This window comes from Anser brachyrhynchus (genome assembly GCF_964034855.1).
Source record: "Anser brachyrhynchus genome assembly, chromosome: 4".
NCBI classification, from domain to species: domain Eukaryota; kingdom Metazoa; phylum Chordata; class Aves; order Anseriformes; family Anatidae; genus Anser; species Anser brachyrhynchus.
Window position 1 is genome coordinate 8,141,705 of NC_137698.1, and position 19,352 is coordinate 8,161,056.

General features: G+C 41.7%; 1 protein-coding gene across 4 annotated transcripts in view; it reads left to right on the forward strand.

Moving 5' to 3' along the window:
* LOC308193890 (uncharacterized protein) overlaps window positions 1–19,352 on the forward strand; it is a 430,978-nt gene that overhangs the window by 328,844 nt on the left and 82,782 nt on the right. The window contains exon 4 of one of the 4 annotated variants that reach the window (XM_080588992.1): window positions 18,607–18,959. The exons of 1 other annotated variant lie outside the window; for it this stretch is intronic. In XM_080588992.1, coding sequence (XP_080445118.1) covers window positions 18,607–18,628 — 22 coding nt within the window. In that variant the 3' untranslated portion in view covers window positions 18,629–18,959. Of the gene's footprint in view, window positions 1–4,712; window positions 5,736–15,578; window positions 15,879–18,606; window positions 18,960–19,352 lie in introns of those variants that run through there. 2 more of the 4 variants (XM_080588987.1, XM_080588990.1) reach the window with 2 other exon arrangements.

Below are 19,352 nucleotides of genomic sequence, written 5' to 3' on the forward strand. Positions count from 1 at the left end.
TGCTTTTTACTTAAACTTGATCTATCCCAGACATAAAAGTAATGATTTGGATGGTTTTATAATAGTAGTTTTTTAAAGATTTTGACTTCTTTTTAGCTGCTTATTTATCTATTTTTTAATCTTTTCTAGACAGACAAAGCAATAAGCTGTTGGAAAATGTTTTGGTTCCTTGTATTTTGATTCAAGGGTTTTATATTTCGTATTGTTTTATGTTATTTTAATGTATGCACACACATACGCTTACATACATTAAAGTTGCAGGAGTTGGCATTTTGAAATAGAGGGTCATATCCAAATTTAAATAACAGTGAATTGGTTCTATAATTAGGAAATATGACCAACTGGGGATGGGTGAATCCATGTTTAAAGGGGCACATTGGAATTCAATGTGACTTTTTTTCTTTTTTTTTTTAACTACATTTTTAACTACATACATGAATTTAGATATGAAGTACCTTTTTATAATCACAGAAACTTTCTCCTCATTTTTCCTCTGGGTAAGAATAACATTCAGTAACTGCTTGGCATCATATTTTTCAGGAGATTTTTACCTCCAGAAAATGCTTTATTAACTAGAGTTCAGCTGCTTTTTGCTTTTGTTGCTGTTGACAAAAGGCATGTTTAAGCATGTTAAATTGGCTTAATGCAGTGGACAGAAACGATGGCTAAGAGTAGCAGAACTTGCTGCCAACACATATTTCTTCTTTGTACCATTTATAAGGAATAGTTAATCTGACCTCAAAGAAAAGAAACATATGCTCCACCAGATAAGGTGCTAGAGATGAATGAATCTGTCTGCTATGGAGCATTTGTTGGTATAAGAGAGAGAATAAAAAAAAAAATTAAAAAAAAAGGAGCATGAGGGAAGGAAGTCTTAGACAGCCAAGTTCCAGAAGGGAAGAAGTGAAGTAAATCTGGGAAGTGACAGAAATGAAAGGAGGGAAGGGGGGATTAATGAGAGGGATGGTAAAGAGGCAGCTCTGCTGGCAGTCAGCACTCTCTCTATGGCTTTGCTTCTTATTTTGCCCTCGGTTGTGGCTCTGGATTGTGGTTTGTGTAGTGTGGGTCTTTGAATGAATTGGGCTACTTGAAAAGTAGTGCTACATTAGGGGCGTAGTTTGGCAGTTGCTTAGCACTGATAGACCATGCCATCAATAGGATCTGCTAGTCTCAGTAGTACTTACAGGTGCATACACATTTTTTGAATGAATTATTAATTTTCATTTCAGTCTGGTGCTAAATACGCAGAAAAACTGAAAAATTATCTGGCTGGCTAGAAGCTTGAGATAAGTGTAGGTTTTTACAGAGGAGGAAATTAAAAATAAGAGAGGCATAAACAGAAAAGAAAGAGGAGAAAATGAATCTGAAACACAAATCTGTGTGGCTGTGTAGAGGCAGCATTTCATATCCAGGCTGCTGGCTTCAGTCTCCTTCAGAGGCAGCAGTAAAGATAAAGGAGTAAGATGACAGTGTTGATGGACCTGATATGTGGACACTGAAACCTGATCTGAATTTCAGTTTCTTTAGAGCAAACTGCCTCTAATCATTGTCCTTTATTTTTGATATGTGTCTTCCATCCTACAATGGATTAGGGAAAGTGGTGATATTTGGACATTATATGCACGACCAAGGTTTTTCCTTCTGCCTCTACATTTTAACTATTTTCCCTGCTTTTATTATGAGCAGGTCACTGTCAGCATACAGTATTTTCAATTCATTCTCTTCTGACTGGATATGGAAATTACAGGGTATGTTTTTCCTTCAAATGGAAAGGAAGTATTGGTTACCAATAGCTTGTGAATGTGAATTTCGGAATATTTTTAAATGTTCCAGCTACTTACTGAGTTTAGTAATCAGTTTAATACATTTATGGTTAAAAAAAATAACTTGAATGAAGGGCTGAAGCTCAATGTACCACCTTGCATCTGTGTTTATTTTAAACTTCAGCTGAATATTTGTAGCTTCATCATGTCTTTCAGCTTCTGAGTGAAAGCTGTGGCCTCACATGATCACTGTCACCTTTGTAAGAGATGTGAACGTGACAGTGTGTGTAAGTGACTTGCTCCATGTCACAGCGCATGATGCTGTCACTAGCAATGGCAGTCTCCCTGCCTTGCTGAGGGCTACCCTCTTCCCTGTGGCAGGAGGGACTTCTGATGCACTGGGAAGGGGCTGTGTGGGAGTCTCTACTCTCCATCACGTAGAGGGTACAACCCTTGGCTCTTTGCACCTCTTCTGGCAATTGTGGATTTTGTTCTGGAAGTCCTTGATGCAGTCTGTAAGGTACTGGCCTGTTTCAAATCTGCACTGCTCCTTCATTTTCCTGTCCCCCTCCCCAGTAATTCTGCTAATATGTAGTACCTTTTGGAGCTAACATTTCATCCCTTCCACAAATACAAAAGGCAAGAAATCAGCAAACTAAATGTAAACGTGAATTTAATTTCAAAGTAGATTGCAGGTCAGAACTGCTGTTCAGATGGTTAAACTTTTAAGTACTTCACTAGTTTTTTGTATAAGTAGAAAGAGAGCTGGGTACCTTCCGGCAAGCGGCGTCAAGACCTAGATCTTAAAGTGAACTGAATGTCTTCTGGATAGGAGTCTGTTAGTGAAAGGGAGGGAGCTACATTTTCACTGAAACAGGGAGCTCTCTAGCCCACCCTTGCTGTCTGTGGGTCATCCACAAATTACAGTGTGATATTAACAAAAAATAAAAAATAAATTAAAGGATAAGAGCAACAAGGCAATAAAAAGAATGTGTTGACATCAGCAATGAGCAGTCATCTTGGGTTCCTCCCTGAGGAGGGTGCAGCCTGAGGCTGAGCTAGAATTAAATGTTTTAGTGTTTAATAGATTTTCTTTCCTTGTTTTCTATTGGAAATGCTACCATGGCACGTAGTTGGCAGCTGTGACCAGCCTATAGTTAAACAAATTGTCATTTAAGGAGAAGAAAAATTGCCCTGGAAGACAGACACAGTCAGACTTGCTGACGGGCAGATGTCAGCATAAACCTCTTGCTCAATGATTGGCATCAGCAGGGAAAGTGCCCAAAGCCAACTGATAAGTGAGGAGGACTCGATCGCAATGCCTGCCTGCCAGGATGGGGTTGCCCGGTGAGGACAATTCAGTTGACTGCATGTTTCAACACTGTTTACGGAGGAAAAAAGAAAAGAGATATGCTGATTCTAGCATTTAACTTTCATCTATTTTGATACAAAAATAAAATAAATTGATAATGAATGCTCACAATTCAAGCATTAGAAAATCAGGAAACTCACATTGAAGAATGGTACTTGATAGGATAAGAATTTCCAGAATATGTAATGGCACCCAAACTGTATTTATTCCAAATTCAATTTAGCATTTAGCTAAAGCAGTAACAACAAAATACAGCACGCAATGTGCCAGAATTTCAGGCTGATCTTACTTAACTGAAAGCTTTTGTATTGGTGATTATTGGCAGGCACAATGCTTGTTAAATTGCAAATATATGTACCATATTGTGTCTGCAGATGATTACTCTGGCATCCCAATGACCGCATTTTCTGTGTCAGAAAGCTGCTTGTTCAAAATCAGCAACTGAATTTAGTGAAATCTGGGTCAATATGTAAAATGTAGCTTAACTAACACTGGAGTGGAAACCGGTGTGAATAATCCACTATTTTATATATATATATATATATACATATTTTTTTTTTTCAGTTGTGTGGTTGTGCAGTGTTGCAGCTCTGCAAGCGTCCAGGTATTTTTTGTTGTTGCTATTTGGAAGAAAACAGGATTTGGGGATAGATATAAAAATGAAAAAAAAAAAGAAAAAGCAGTAAGTTGTTCTAAATTGCCTTGGCGGTGCTAAATGAATGTCCTTGTGCCTTTGTTTTGCTAAAGTTGTCTATACAGCTATCCTAGATACATTAAATCACGACTGAGGTGCAAACTGTGCACTAGTGTCAGAGATGACTTTGGCTGAGATGCCATTAGGGGAGCCTTCTGTGACTCAGAAGAAGTCTAGTCACAGGGTCAGACTGCAGGAGGAGACCTTTCACAAGGTAAATCCTCTTGCCTCGTACAGATTCTTCACAAGCATGCAGTGAAGAAGCAGTGGGGTTGTCTCCAACAGTGGGAATGCTGCCTCCCAAATGTCTCTGTAGTCCCCAAGCCAATATATACTGCAGAAACGTGTGAGTGTGTGCTTATTCATCATTATGCATAGTCTTGAATTAAAATGATCTTATTGTTTTCAAGGGAGAGATAAGCAAATGTTTCTTCCTCTGCTTTCTCACCTCAGAAAATGAGAACACATCTGATGCAGTAAGAGTGGTGTGAACATGTGTTAGACCAGTCCACAGGGACAGGAATCTTCCCTTTGTGGAAAGGCTCAGTTTGCTTGCACAGCTTTTCAGTGGGGATGAAAGACAGAAAGGTGAATCCCTGACTTCTAAAACTGCACACAGACCTCTCCGTATTGCTTTGTGCTTTTTTCCCGTATGGAAGGTCTGCTTAAACCTCCAGTACACCTTCAGTAGACTATTTGCTCACTGATTTGTCCCCAGTTAGTTTTCCTTTTTCTGCTCTTTATTTTTTATTTTTGTTTTTGCAGGCAACATAAACTTTATCAAAAAGAAAGCAACCTCCCTAAACATGTATTCCTCATAAGTTGCCCTTTTCTGAAGCCTTTTTTCTTTTCTTTTTCCTTTTTTTTTTTTTCCACATCTCAGTTTCCCAGCTGGCAGGCCTGGCACAGTGACATGGTGTGTCAGGTTGCATCAGTCACATTGTTCTCCGTGACATCCCAGCTCAGAAGGAGATGTGACTGATGAGAGGTGATGGTGTCACATCACAACTGAGGCCTCAGCTGGAGAAGTCTGAGCAATTCTCTCGACCTTCATTAAAAGGGACGTAGGATGGAGAAGCAGAGCACTGCCTCACATCCCTCCCTTGCTCTCCAGTCCCTTTCACGCCACATGTTTAGCTAACTGTGTCGCCCATGTTACCCTGGGTCAGGAGCTGTTGCAGCTGAAGAGGTTTTGGAGACATGTAGCAAGTTGCTCTGTGATGTCTGTATGGAAGGCACAGATTTACCTGAGGGGAGGCATAGTTGCTCTGAGTCTGATGAACATCATCGCTGTGCTCTCAACATTGTCCTAACTAATTACAGCCATCACATTGCGAGCTATTCCTTGCGATCAGGGAAATGAATTAAAAGCCTCACAAGGTTCCCTCAAGTGCTGTCAGGGAGCTGAAGTACAGGTCCACAGCTCACAGCTAAATGGCAACAAGCAGCTCCAGCTTGTTCCTGTGTACAGGGAGCAGAGGTAAATGTGTGCAGAGCTGGAAATGTGAAAGTATGAAACAATGATAGCCCTTGTTAACCTTCCAGTTGTATCTAAAACAAATAGCTGAGATTCCCTCCCTGTCTGCAATATCTCTGCATTTGCCTGCAGCAGCTACAGGAAATACTCTCCCTGCTGTATGTCACAGGTACATTTTCTATAAAAGGGAGTCAGCAGTGCTCTGAGCAGTGTTAGGCAGGATGAGTTTCACCAGCTGGTCACTCAGCCCGCCACTTAAAGTTTTGAGTACCTCCATACCACTTTTTTCAGATGAGCGCTTGCTTTCCAAACTACGTTTTTTCAGTTGCTTTTCTGACTAACGGCAGCACAACACTCAGGTGAGTTACCCACATGGAAAAAAATATATTCTGTGAACCATCTAATAGAGCCATGGATGATGATGATGATGATGATGATTATTATTATTATTATTATTTATTATTATTATTTTCTGGTATATCACTGATAAATAAAACAATTGTGAAAGTGAGGAGGTAGCATAGTATTTGTTACCACTAGGAGAATCTGGATGAATCATATTTTTCTTCTATTCCTGAATCATGACCCCTGCCTGAAAAGTCTCCTCACCTTCAACTCCAAACACAGCATTAAACGTGAACTTGGCTTGGTATCTGTTTTTCCTTCTACTCTTTTCAGCTCCTGTATTTCTGCCCACAAAATAAAATACTTCAAATTTTCTGCCTCTTCCTTTGTTTTGATGCTATTTTTGGAACATGGTTTTGGTTTTCGTGTTTGTATTTTTCAGTCTAATTTTTTTTCCTTTTCTCCCATACTTAGATTTTAGCTTCTTGTAATTATTTTTTACTTTCCTTTGACCATTTCATTCTTCCCTTATTTCATTGCTACCTTTTTCTGCTTCCAACTCTGAAGCTAGTCTTCTTTTCTCTGCTGCCCTGTATTTACATAAAAATATGGAATGTAAAATACAGAATTTAGAAGGGCCCTCTGGAGTTTAACTGGTGCTGTCCCCCAGACTGAAAGGCACTCTAGATTACTCTGAAACATTATTTTATTCTTTTGTTTCTTCTTATGTATACGTGCATTTATGAGCCTGGGGTATAGACAGGAGTAGTTTGTGGTCTTGATATTTTGACTGTCTTCAGCCTCCCTCCGTCTCTGACCTGGTGACTCTTTAGACCAGTGTGGCCTCCCACCAATTCCCTTTCTGTCATTTCACCCAAAATTTCTTCCAGTCCTGCAGTGGCTTTTCCAGGTATTTGGTCCTTATTCCCACACAGGAACACCGAAGCAAGCGCAGGAAGTGCTGAACTAGTGAGAAAGCTGACGTAGCCTGAATCCCAGGTCTTTCTGTTGTTGTTGTAGTTATTATTATTGTTTATTAATAATATCCCCTCCTACAGCATTCTCCAGTTAGGGTTTATCTATCCTCCGGAACGAGTAGAGGTATCCTTTTTTGCCCATGTTTCCTGAAAAACTCCACATCTCTGAAAAGAAAGTCTGTCTTTGCTTCTGCATTCTTGCTGGCTGCTGAGACACATTCCCTTAAGAAAATACTCCTGGGAGCTGATGCGTCTCTGTGACACACACTGGGCTGACTAAACTACCATGAGGATGGATTTATTGAATTACCCTGTCAAACTATTGCAGCAGGCTCAGCTGACAAAGACTTTATAGCTCAGAAGCTCTTGTAAACAGTATTTGCTGTGATGAGCGGTGTTGGTTTGACATTTTGTCTAGGACTAACCCTGGGACGTGCCACGAGTTGGCAGGTTTTCTGTAGGCATCTGCCTCGTGTTATGAGGTGTGCTGTGCTTGTGTGGTCAAGCAAGCTGAACAGCGTTTGTTCTTTCAGGAAACAGAGGGAAAGGTTTATAAGTTGTCCAAGGCTGCTCTTTCCTCATCTACCTAAGGGCTGCTTCTCATTTTTCCCAGGACACTGACAGTCTCTTTTCCTGCTTTTCTATATCCACGTGTCTTTGTAAGCCTATGTTACAGATTCTGGCAGGCTCCACTGCTGAGAACCGGACTATCTTTGGCCTCTTTTCCGGGAAGTGACCGCCAAGGAGGGGGCACTCCTGGGCCTGCCGGGGAGGAGGTCTGGTAGGGCTGTGCAGTGGGTTGGAGAGCAAGGGTCCGCACGCAGGATATCAGTCTCTTTCTCCAGTCTGCAGCTTCTGTTTTCTGCTTGGCTGCACTCACCGCCTTCCTACTGCCCCTCGGGGAATTGCCCTCTTATTACCACAATTACAATCTGTACACATTTCATTAAACTAATATCGCTTCGCGCAGGCTTTCTCCACCGAAGTGCACAGCTGGAGGCCCATTTCTTTTCCTCAGCTTAAACACTTTGACAGGTTAAGAAAGCTATTATGGCTGAATAACAGGTGTTGCAAAACAATGTGCATTTGATGTTTAAATGAGAGAGCTTCTTTATTGACTGCCTTTATTGCAGCTAAGACTCTCCTTTTTCAAGATGACTGGATTTTTATTGGTTTTACTGCTTTTTAAAGTGTATTCTGTTGTTTCAGAATAGGTCCGGAGTGACTCTCTGCAGTTATTTGTTATTCTGATGTCTTTTTCATTTGCGCTTTTTTGCCTTCTTATCCAGGTGAAGGGTACCGGTGCTAAATAGAAGGATTTTATTTTGTCTCTGCCTCACGCCAGTACTAAGCACTTCTTGTTCCTGGGCAGCTCCCGGTGGAGCTATAAGCCATTCTGCTCCATTACTTTGTCTTTGCTTATTATTTCTAACCAGACTTGATTCACTTCCCATCTATCTGTACAGCAAGTGATGTTTATATATTTAGAGTTTCTCGCTGGGTTTTAGAATGGTTTGCAGAGATTTTTGGAACATTGCAAGAGACTTGGGCATATGCTGTTTGCTCACTTCCAGTGGAAAGTCCGTGCCCAGATCCATCACATTTGTTTGGGAATCTCTGCGTTCATATGTAGTCTGTGGTGCAATGCAATGTGATTAATATAGTGTGTTCACAGATGATCTAATAAGTAGCATGGCCTTGTGAAAGGAGTCTGTGAGGATTAGGAATTCAATGTAATGTGGCAATTAAACACAACCAATATATTATAACTAGAAAAAATACAAACAAGATAAAAGAGGAAAAGTTTGATTTCAAAAATCAGTCACCCTAAGAAAAATAAATTCATTCCTGAGTATTTTTTTTTTGGTGTTGCCTCCCCCACATTTTTTTTTTCCTGGCACTAAAGTTGAATTTTAGTAAATGCTTTTCACATGCAGCAGGGCATTTTCTCTCCCACTCCTACAAGCAGTTTTAAGAATGACCTGTAAGGAAGATAATATAACTGTATAGTAGTAGAGCAAGGACAGTGTGGTTATGGCCTCATATTTCTTTCTTGTCCTGCTACTTATTTTGACTTCCAAGTTTGCAAAAGAGGAAATTAATAATGTGACATTTAAGCAGCCAGAAGTTTGGAGGGGCCAAAACCTTATGCTGGAAAGGAGAAGAATCTGTTCAAGCCAGCTTTGTTCCTATGAAGTCTTTTCCCTGCCTCTAATTCCCACTGGGATTTAGGCACCGGCACCAGGTCTGGCTCTGTGTGTTAGGCTGAGCTAGTCAGCTCCAGCACACCGAGGAGGGAGCGAGAGCAGCCCACTCGTTTGGAGGAACTGGGTGCAGTACTGGGGAAATCTCGCAGGAGGTCTAGCTAGCTGGCCTTATTACACCAATTTTTCTTACATGACTGATGTGAATGCCATTTGAATTACGTGCAACACCGAGCTGCAAGGAGAAGGAAAATTGACCTTATACTGAGCATGTAGATGGAGAAAAAGGTGGGAAAGCAGCTAGCTGTCACCACCACCATATATTTTGCACAGTAGGCCTCAATAAATTACTTTTGTGAACCTCTAGAAAATTACCTGTAATAGGGGAATTAGCTGTTTCTCACTATTATGTCCACATTGGGTATGTTTAAATTTCTGACAATACTGAGAAAAGTGAAATGCTAATTAGTACATATTTTTTCTATAAATGACTCTATCTGCAACTAGGAAAGTCTGTCAGGAAGTTGTAAAGAGAGGGATGTATTGTTTCTTTTGTTGCCTCTTTTTGCTCTCAAGTTTCACAAGTCAGTTCTTGAATGCTAATTGTGTCAGATTGCCATCCTGCATGTTCAAACCTTTGTCTCAGTGCATGTGCAGTTTTCTAACATGCAACGTAGTCTTTATAATGTACAATTAATGAAAACGAGATTTTTTAAAAATCTAATGGGATAATGCTTTATTTGGAGTATATTCTATGAACACACTGGAGCTTATCTGAATTCATAATGATGTGAGCATCTCAGTTGCATGTTTTCTTTTCTCCCTGCTATTGAATAAAACCGAATTGACCTTTTCCTCTGAGGTATAGTCATATGTTTGCAAATTCTTGCTTTCTGAAAATAATAATATGTAAAAAAACCCCTCTCATTTACTATTGGTGGATGAACCACCATTACTGAGCCCATTTATTCCATCTGTGAAAGGGCAGAAGCTAGGATAAAGTGACCATCAGGAGACTTGATAAGTTTTCAGCTACTCCTTCCTCTCTCGGCCCATCTCGACAGTGCCACGTGATTTCAGACAAGCGGGGGTGATGCTCAGGCCAGGCATCCAGAGCAGAGGAGGGGCTTGCTCTGTGTATAAGGCTCTTCAAGGGAAGTATGTCTGAATTCGCTTGGGAAGGAGAGTTGGGTGGGGATGAGACAGTGAGACTGGAGGTGGTGGAGGGGCAGTAATATATGGGCAACAGCGAAGGTTGTGTGAGATTGTATTACAGACTGCAAAGAACGAGCAAGGAGGGTGTGGAGTGTCCAGAAGTTAGGAGGCAGGCTCTGGCTGTTGAAAAAAGCAAAGAAATAGTTGTTAATTCAATAATTCCTAATATAGAAGACAATATGGGGGAGTAAGAGGAGAAAAGGATATGTCAGTATATAAAAGGGATGAAGGACAGACAAAGGGAGAGACCAAATCAAATGAAGGCAATAAATTAAGCAAGGTATGTTGTTATTCAGCTTTCATTTCATTCCAGCTATCTGGAAGGAGCAGCTTATAGTAGAAGATACTCTAAATATAAGTACTTGGAGATAGAGTAGAAAAAGATCCAAGTATCTCCTAGGTGTAGGGGCTTTGGAAAGAGTTAACAACAGGAAGGGAAAGAAATGGTAATTCCAAAGTTAGCTGCTTCAAATTTGTTTCTTTGTTTTTAAAAATTTATGCTGCTTTTTCTTCACCTTCCCCTCCGCCCCTCCTTCCCCCCATCTTCACTTTGGTTTGTGCCATGGGTCTTGCAGATCTCTTGACCACTAGGGTTTCCTTTCTTGAAAACAACTCCCAACTCGGATTACAGCTGTCTGCCCTCTGACTTGTATCTCCAGCGTCTTCGGGGAGGTCTGGAAATCCCTTTTCTTGTTGACTCACTTCTCAGTGTAACGGAGCCTTATGTTCATGATTACCTCTCTGCTGTTTACATTTCATACACTTATTCCCTTTGTTAACCCTCCTTTTCTCTGACCCTGTCATTCCTATGTACCTTGTCAGGTGTCTTATTGGCATTTGCTGTCTGCTCTGAGAAAATGAGTTGCAAACAGCTGATGGGGACCTGCACTTCTGCTGCTTTAAAGCACTTGTTCCACGGGTCAGCTGCAGTGACCCACAGGTACTTGCCCAGTTTTTCAGTTTGATTTGTTTGTTCATTTTATATTGGAGAGAGCAACCACAGTGAATTTTGGAGATCTAGAAGCAGGGTGCTTGTCTCGTGGCTGACAGAATAATGCAGGTGTATGGGCAAGTGGGTTCAGGCTCTGAGCATTTGCGTGGGCAGGGAGTGGATGCAATGAAGTGGAAAAGATTTCTGTGCTGGATGAAAAAGGTTGCCAGAATTTCCCTTACTTGCACCACTGGCAACACAGGGATATTTGCGGGTACAGGCAGATTTAAAACCCAGGTGCCATGCTGAGGGGCTGAGGTTGTGTTTGTGAGCTTAGAAGAATAGACAGCATATAGCCAAATAGGGAATCTTGTGTCCAGGACATGTAAACAGTAAGGAAGAGTAACCATTTCATGAGGACGTCCTAACTCTGAACTCCTGTATCCTGGTGTAAATAAAGTGCAGAGCTGATGTATAGGAAAGAAGAATCAGGCCTTGAGCTCACAGAGCTGAGAGGATTCATCAACAGGATTTTTGTTTCAGCACCCAGCAATGTCTGCCACCAGAAGTATGTTTTTTTGTTTGTTTGTTTTAATCATTAAAATGCTATCCAAAACCAGGGTTTGTTGACAGCCTCAGCTGGTACCGTGTAGGATTTAAATGTCTTGGGATCCTTCATAATCATTCCAGTCAGGGCTTGTGGAAAAAAAAATGTCACTCATAAAAAGAAACTCCTACGGGCCTTCAACCTTAATAAGCTTGTGTATGGAATTATAAATTCATAAACATCATAAAATTATAATGGAAAATCAGTAAAAGTGCTACTTAAATCTGTTTTCAACTTGCTTGCAATATTCTTTCTGAGAGAGACAGGGAGAGCAGCACGATTCTGTGGGGCTTTGCTAGGCATGTAGATCACCTGTATGTCTGTAGGCAAGGTTAGGGTAACATGAGAAATAAGGAGGTAAAGACTGAGAAGTTTGGTAAAGGGCTTATTTATTCTTTACTCTCTGATTTCGAACAGAATTCAGTAGTAACTCAAAGCTGTTAATGTTTGATACCTGATGTGAAAAGAGGTGGTGGATTCAGTTCAGTGTCTGATTGACCAACGTAAATACAAAATGCAGATGGACTGAGGGGGTGCAAAGGCTTGTAGGCATCTCCTCTGGGTCACGCGTGGCTGTGTATGTATGCATGTCTTGTACAAGCAGATAATGCTTGAGCTGGTCAAAGGAGAAAGCGCTCCTCAAAAAGGAAAACTGAAGGTGTTTGGTTTTGTTCAGACAGATGTATGTAACTTTTATATCCGTCTCTCGGGAACAGAGAAATACTCAAAGTTTAGTAGTGGATGTAACAGGAATACGTAAGTTGCACGGAGCCACGTGCAGAAGTTTAAAATCACTTCTTAAACAGTGGAAGGGGAAGAGATGTGGAAGAAATGTATTTCACAAATAAGGCTGCATCATCTTTAGTGGTGAATGAAATGTCTACGTATCATGATCTGACATCTTTAGGTTAAATTTCTAAATTTAGAAAATAGACATGCAGTTGTTTCTTACCATTAATATAAAGGTATGCACAGGCATGCACGTGTATAGATGAGCAAAATTCAGCGTTAGTTTTTTTTGGAAATGATCTCAGGTATATCGCTTTTTTTTGCTTCAGGTGAGTCTTACAGCTCAGAAGCTGTAATGGAAGATCCTCTTGGAGTGCAGATAGCTTATGCAAGTTCAGAAAATTCCTGCTAAAGAGCCTTTAAATTAAACTTAAACATGCTGGGAAAAGAACAATGCCCAGAACAGTAGTCACCAACTTTCATCATCATCTTTTGTGAATCACCATCCTAGCAATGCATAGTCATTCATTCCAATTCGTTATTGTCTTTTGCCCTGTCTAGTTTCAGGTGCGTTATCCTGCTTGTTAAGGATCCTTCTCAGTTAAAAGAGAAGCAGCAGCGTTCCCTGCTGTTAGAACTCCAGGGAAAAAAAAATAAAATATTTTAAGCTTCAGGTAATAGTTCTGAAGAAATTCTAAAGAATGGAAATTCTTTAAATTGTCTAAAATGTTCCCTGGGATAGAATTCCGTATTTTGACTGTAGATGATTGTCAGGAGGAAATAAAAGTACTTTGCTAGTCACCTGCTTTTTCTAACGCTATTTGACATTTATGAAAGGACAAATGAGCTTTGTGGTGAAAGTACTGAACTGTACTTTGGTTATAAGTTCCTGGCTGTCCCACAAACTTCCAGTATGCCTTTATACATCTCTTTATCTCTGCCTGCTTCTGTTCTCATGCTGTAAAGTGGAGAAAATGTTGCTTGTATGACACTTGCATATCTCTTCTGAGCTACAAGCTTTAAAGACAAGTGTTTTCTTTCAGTTTGGTGTTGCAGCGCACTGGAGACTAGAGAGAAGTGGGATTTTTGGAACTGAAAGAATAATTAAATATCTTCTTAGATTTGTGTATCTAAACAGACCCATAACATCTTCTGAACATGACTGAAGGCAAAGATGTGCTCCTTTCCTGATGTGCACCCATTAGAGCAATCTGCAGTTTTAATATAAATTGAAAAAAAAAAGTCTATACGTTAAATGATATGGGAAGCTTCAAGCTCTGTGCCTTTTATTGTTGTGAGATTGAAAACCTCTGATGGTAAATTATGCATGATAGATTTGTCAGGAAATTAAAGCAGTGAATAGTGGACATCAAAGTGCTATCAGAAGAATCTCCTGTCCAGTGGGAACATTGGCACTAGAGAAACGATACCTGTGATAAAATATAATTTTAATTGGGCTGTGTCATGAGGGCTGACCAGATGCCAATAAAAAAGCCTAGGAAAAAAATTAATATGAAAGGAAGGCAATGTAATGACTATATCTATATATCTTCTCATTTCTCTAAACTAGCTGACAGTTTTTAATCTCTTTAAAATGCCTTTTGCTCTAGATTTTCTATATTTATAGGATTCAAAATTGCAGTATCTCCTGTGATCGCTACAGGGTGCTCTGGTGAGGACTAGGTAAAGTTAGGATTGAGAAGAAGTGCTGTGCTCCTGTTGGTGAGGGTTTGGAAAGGGGCTGCAATAGGATTTCTCCTTGAGGAGTCTCCTGTTAAACCCCCAGCGTAGTAGCTAGCTTTGCAAAAGGAGTTGCAAAACTTCAGTGTAAAATCATGAATTAAAATTTGTGTGGAAGTCACAGTCTTAAAAAAGTGAAGCAACCACCCCTTACCTTGCAGATAAGGAAACTGAGGTATAAGCATGTGCACCCACCTGCCTCAGCTGTTCGTTCAGACCTGCCTGCAGAAGGCCCAGGTCTGAGTCCAACACCTCAACGGCCTGGGAGCTAAGCCCACCCTCATCTTGTAGGAAGGTTCAGTGAAAAATGTTTTCATAGCTTCAGCTCTTGTTTCCATTCTCTTGTAGCACCCACAAACCACTTCCACCCTGCCTCTCTATTGTAGCTGTTAAGCCTACTCACAGATGACACCCAGCGTTCAGCTGATGCTCTCCTGGTGTCAAAGCTGGATCCAGAGGAGATATTCTTCTGTCATTTGTGGGCATGCATTGGTTTTAATACACATTGGTTGGTCAGGAACTACACACACACACACAAATACGTTTATATATATATATATATATATTTAGCTTTCACACAATGTAAATATTAACTTCAGCAAAAATCTGTATCTGTGGAGTACTGTTTGAGAATATAATAACTTCATACACTCCATCCTGCAAGGCGATGCAGCTTATACCCAGTCCACCAAAATTTGTACGTCTGCTGATTCGAAGGCTTTGCTCTTTGTTACCTTAGGCCAGGATCAAGTTTTGTGTTTGTGAATTGAGCATAACTGCTTAAAGGAGCCGTGCTTTATCAGTCATTCTGTCTGAGTGACATCTGCCAGTTCTGGGGAGCATACCTGGTTCAGTTTTGGTCTAGGAGAATGAACGTGTACGTTATTGTACTGAGAACTTAGTGAACTAAAATATTTTTTTAAAAAATTGTGTGTTCTGGAACACCAGAATATGAATTATAGGCTGTAATATGGTATATAGAAAGTTTCCAGCATTAGTGTTTGGGGTTTTCTTTTTCTTCTTTTCCCAACATAAAATATGTGTAATTTTGGTAGTTGCAATATTTTTAATTGATGTGTTTATTTTGTTTTGAGCTTCGACATTAAGCAAACATAACTTGAGGCGCTTAAAACATCATACTGCAATCCGGAGTAATTGGAACAAGGAAAGCCAAACAACAGCAATAATAATAAAACTTAAATTATTGATGGAAACTCATAAAAAAACTCTTCAGATACACTTCTATGTTGATTAACACGAGAAACTTTTTAAAGCAATATCAGAAGTACCTTTGAGAAGGTGACCCTAGGGCTTGAGAATCTGTCATCTACAGGGTCAGCTTCCTCCTTCAGGAGTGCTGCAATAAGTCAGTACTGAAGAAAAGGAGAAACAAGTTAAAAGCATAGTTTCAGAGTCTGGCGCCACAGAGAGAGGAGGCAGGAGGTGCGGGACTCTTCTGCCTTGTATTCTGGTAAAAAGAACCCTTTTCTATAAAGAACATCTCCTTTCTCATTAAACTCCTAGCTGCGTGGGAGCATCTTCTGGCTCCTGGCAAGCTTCCTGCAGTGAGGGTGTCATCACCTCTCAGAGGACTTCCGTCTTTCACTCCAACTCTGTATGTATGTATAAATATGTGTCTCTATATATACATGTATATATTTGGACTAGATAATCTATTATATCAGTAGGATTTGATGATCTTTGGAGGTCCCTTCCAACCAAACTATTCCATTTTCAAGCTGCAAAAGAGGCCCTTCGCCCTTACGTTAGTTTTTCTATGCCAGCCTCTAATCTCTGAGATTTCTGATATGCGCTGTCAATACTGTGCTACTAGCCATTCTTGTTTCTAGTTTTTACATGTATGGTTTATTGTGCAGGGGTAACTTCCTGAACACAGATGCTGTTGACTTTTCTGTCACAGTGACAAAGGGGTAGGGTTGATTGGGAGGTCTGATCTTTTCAGAGATTCAGGGGAAAAAACAAATAGGGCACTCTCACTTCAGTGGAAGTCTGGAGAGGATGGAAAAGTTTGTGGTGTTCCTATGCTCGCTTGTAGGTTCAGGTTTCAGGTATGGATGTGGTGCTGTGGACAAGTGCTGAATACTTGGCTCTGAGTTTCTGAGTTTCCACTTAATTCAAATACTTGCAAATCTCTTGAGCTTTATTTCAAAAAGCTGCTTAAGAACAAAACAAAAAGCCTCTCACTAAATATAAAATACTGTAAAAAGCATCCTTAGAGTCATTTGATGCAAGGGAAAAAAACAAGAGAGTTGCAAGGTGGGGTTTGTTCCCCGTGGAACTGGAGCGAGAACTGTGGAGGGTGCAAAGGCTGAGCATGACCAACTCCGGCATTTCTGCCAGGAGCCCTCCACCAGAGCAATTATTGTAAAGTGATTGTTTCACTCAGACCAGATACCACGGAGTGAACACGGGTCCCTTGTTGGTGCCACGTTCAATTAAAAAGACGCAGACGGGCACGGAGGGGAGCCTAGTGGTGCCCTATCCGATCTCATCACTCCATAGAGAGATGCCTCAGGGGCTGACGCACGGCCTGGCCCCAACGTGCTGCCTGTCCCGGGTGGCTCTGTGCCCTGTCCCCATCCCTGTGCCAGGGTGGCGTATGGCATCGCGGCGAGGGGTGGCTGCGGCGGGGCTGGCAGCTGGCCGGAGTGCGGGGGGCGGTTGGGGTAGCGGTGAGGTATGACCGCCGCCACGGGCTTGCAGATGTCGTTTTCCACGCTACTGGTTACAGCATGTGACAGACACCCAACGCTGTTGCACAGCCGGGCACAGATTTAGGAACGGGCGCAACAGCCCAGAGACTTGTCTAAAATTGGTTCCTCTGCAGAAAAACTTGTGTTGTAGGATGGCACAAGTGAGTGCATGCACGGAATGAACCCTCAAACCTTCCTGCTAATCCTTACTCATTTCTTGCCCTTTTTTTTTTTTTCCCCCTGCCAATTACATCGCACTTGTTCAAAAGTTGTCTCAGACAGTGGTCGTGTGAGCCAAGATGCCTCCTGCTGTTGCATGCAGTGGGCTAGCACTGATGAGCTCAGATCTTGCATGAGCTTATTGTTTCAGAGCAGGATAGAAAATGTGAAAGTGACTGGTTAATGTCGCATTAGGTCGGGGGGAATTATAATTTAGCTGGGATGAATGGGATACTTAGTTTAGAAATTATTTTCTTTGTCAGCAAATTGAAATTCAGGACAGAATTATAAACATAAACAACTCTTAAAAAAAAAAAAAAAAGCTTGTGATCAGGAGTGAATGGATAGGACAAGAATCTAATAGTGAACATTGATCCTAAATATGACTCTGATACTAACAAGTTTCTAAGCTTCTAAGCTTTTAAGAGTTAAAAATTGGGTTGAAATGTGAATTTTTGCCTTTACCTCTGGTCTTTGGGATGACTGGAATGAGTGCCTTGACATTCATTGCTGGTACATGCCAGATTTGTCAAAATCAGTTCTGGAAAATCTTGATCTGCAAGGTTTCTCTTTAATACCATTCAAAAAAAAAATCAAAAAATAAAATAAAACAAAATGCTGCAAAACAGGAAAAAGATAAATACTGCTGGCTTTCGCCTTCCTAATTTAACAGAAAGAACAGAGGCATTTCCATGGATAGAGAGATGCTTTTGTTTTTTTTTCCTTTTTTTCTTCCTCCCAAAACTAGTGCATTCAAATGGTATCTGTGGTCACTGCAGGGAGGTAATATGAACATACTGTGTTTTATTTCTAGAGCTGTCAACTGGAATTTAGACTATATTTCAGGATTTCTAACCTGTGCCACTAATTTACCATTATAAACTGTATAATATTATCATGCTTTGTATTGCCTATCAAATGGGCATCTTCTGTTTTCTTTACCTCATTTTGGAGGTATTTAATAATATAGTTTTTATTTTTTTATTATTTTTCTTGCCTGCTCACTTGTTTCATGGTAGGTAGAGGCACGAAGTGGGTGTGGATATCAGGGCAAGAATATTAACATATGAACGGTTTTTTACTCTGTTATACTCTGTGTCTCCGATTCTATGAGAATGAAGGGAAACTCCAGCATGAAGCATATTAAGTTTAGGAAAGTGTGCACTTGTTTCAAAAATTACTAGCTGGGCTGTCTCCACCTGCAAGTGTGGGCCTGGTGCTGCTCACGTTTCTGCCACAGAGCCCCTCAGAGAAGACGCAGGCTTCATCTTCTCTACTCCCTCCCAGCAGGCAGCTGCAGGCAGCTGTCAGGTCCACCCCTGAGCCTTCTCTCCTTTGTGCTGACCAAAGGAGGTCCCTCAGCCTGCCCTTGTATGCCGTGTGCCCCGGCCCCTCACTCCCTCATGTGCCCTGGGCTGGGCCCACTCCACACCCATCAGTATCTTTCCTGTCTGGGGGAGACCAGAGGGGGATCCCGGAGCCCAAGTGCAGCCGCAAAAATGACACCAAATCAGAGAGGAAAGTGGTTTTACTGGTTGTTGTTTATTATTGTTGTTGTTGCAATGTATTAATTTATTTATTATGATTATTCTATCATTTTATTGCCCCGTCCTGGGAAGAACTGGAAACCAAGCATCTTGAAGGGTCTTTACGCTGCACTCCTGCGCTGCTTCCTGGCAGGCCTGAAGGCTTCTGCTTCTGCAGGGGAACAGCTCTCTGCGTGCCCATTTCGAGGGATCTGCTGCTGTTCTCTGTGCACCGCCATGCAGGGCGCGGGTTCGTCTTCAAGCACCTCTTGGCAGCCTTCTCGTCCTGAGACCGAGACAGCCCACGCCAGGCGTGGCCTTCGGAGGGCTTCTCCTGTCGCCCGGTGCAGCAGCCCAGAGGAAGCCGAGTGCGCTCTTGCCCAGCGCTCGGGACTCCGTGCAGAAGGGGTGACACCTCTCTGGGAGAGGTGGGGAGGGGGGACGGGGAGACGGGGACAGGGGGTGGGAGAAGAGGCCATCGTGCAGGCAGTCCTGCCAGTTGGTTAAGGGATGGCCTCTTCCCCTTATTTGTGGAGGCGGAGGCAGGGCCGGGAGTACGGAGCGGTCCGGGCGGCTCTGCGATGACGATGTTGTTGTCTCGCTGGTGGGAGCCCTGGCACGATGACGTTGTGCCACATCAGATGGGTTGGAGGTGGATCCACCTCCATCGGCTCTTCGTCATCTGCAGGTGGATCCAGTTCCATGGGCTCCACACCAACCGCCACGGCCGCTCCATCTCCGGTGGCGCTCCTCCGCCTGCACTTCTTTGGTGCGGTGACCCAATTCGCTTTGGTCCCACGAAAGGGTGGGCACCTTTCAATCCATGCTCTCTTAAATCC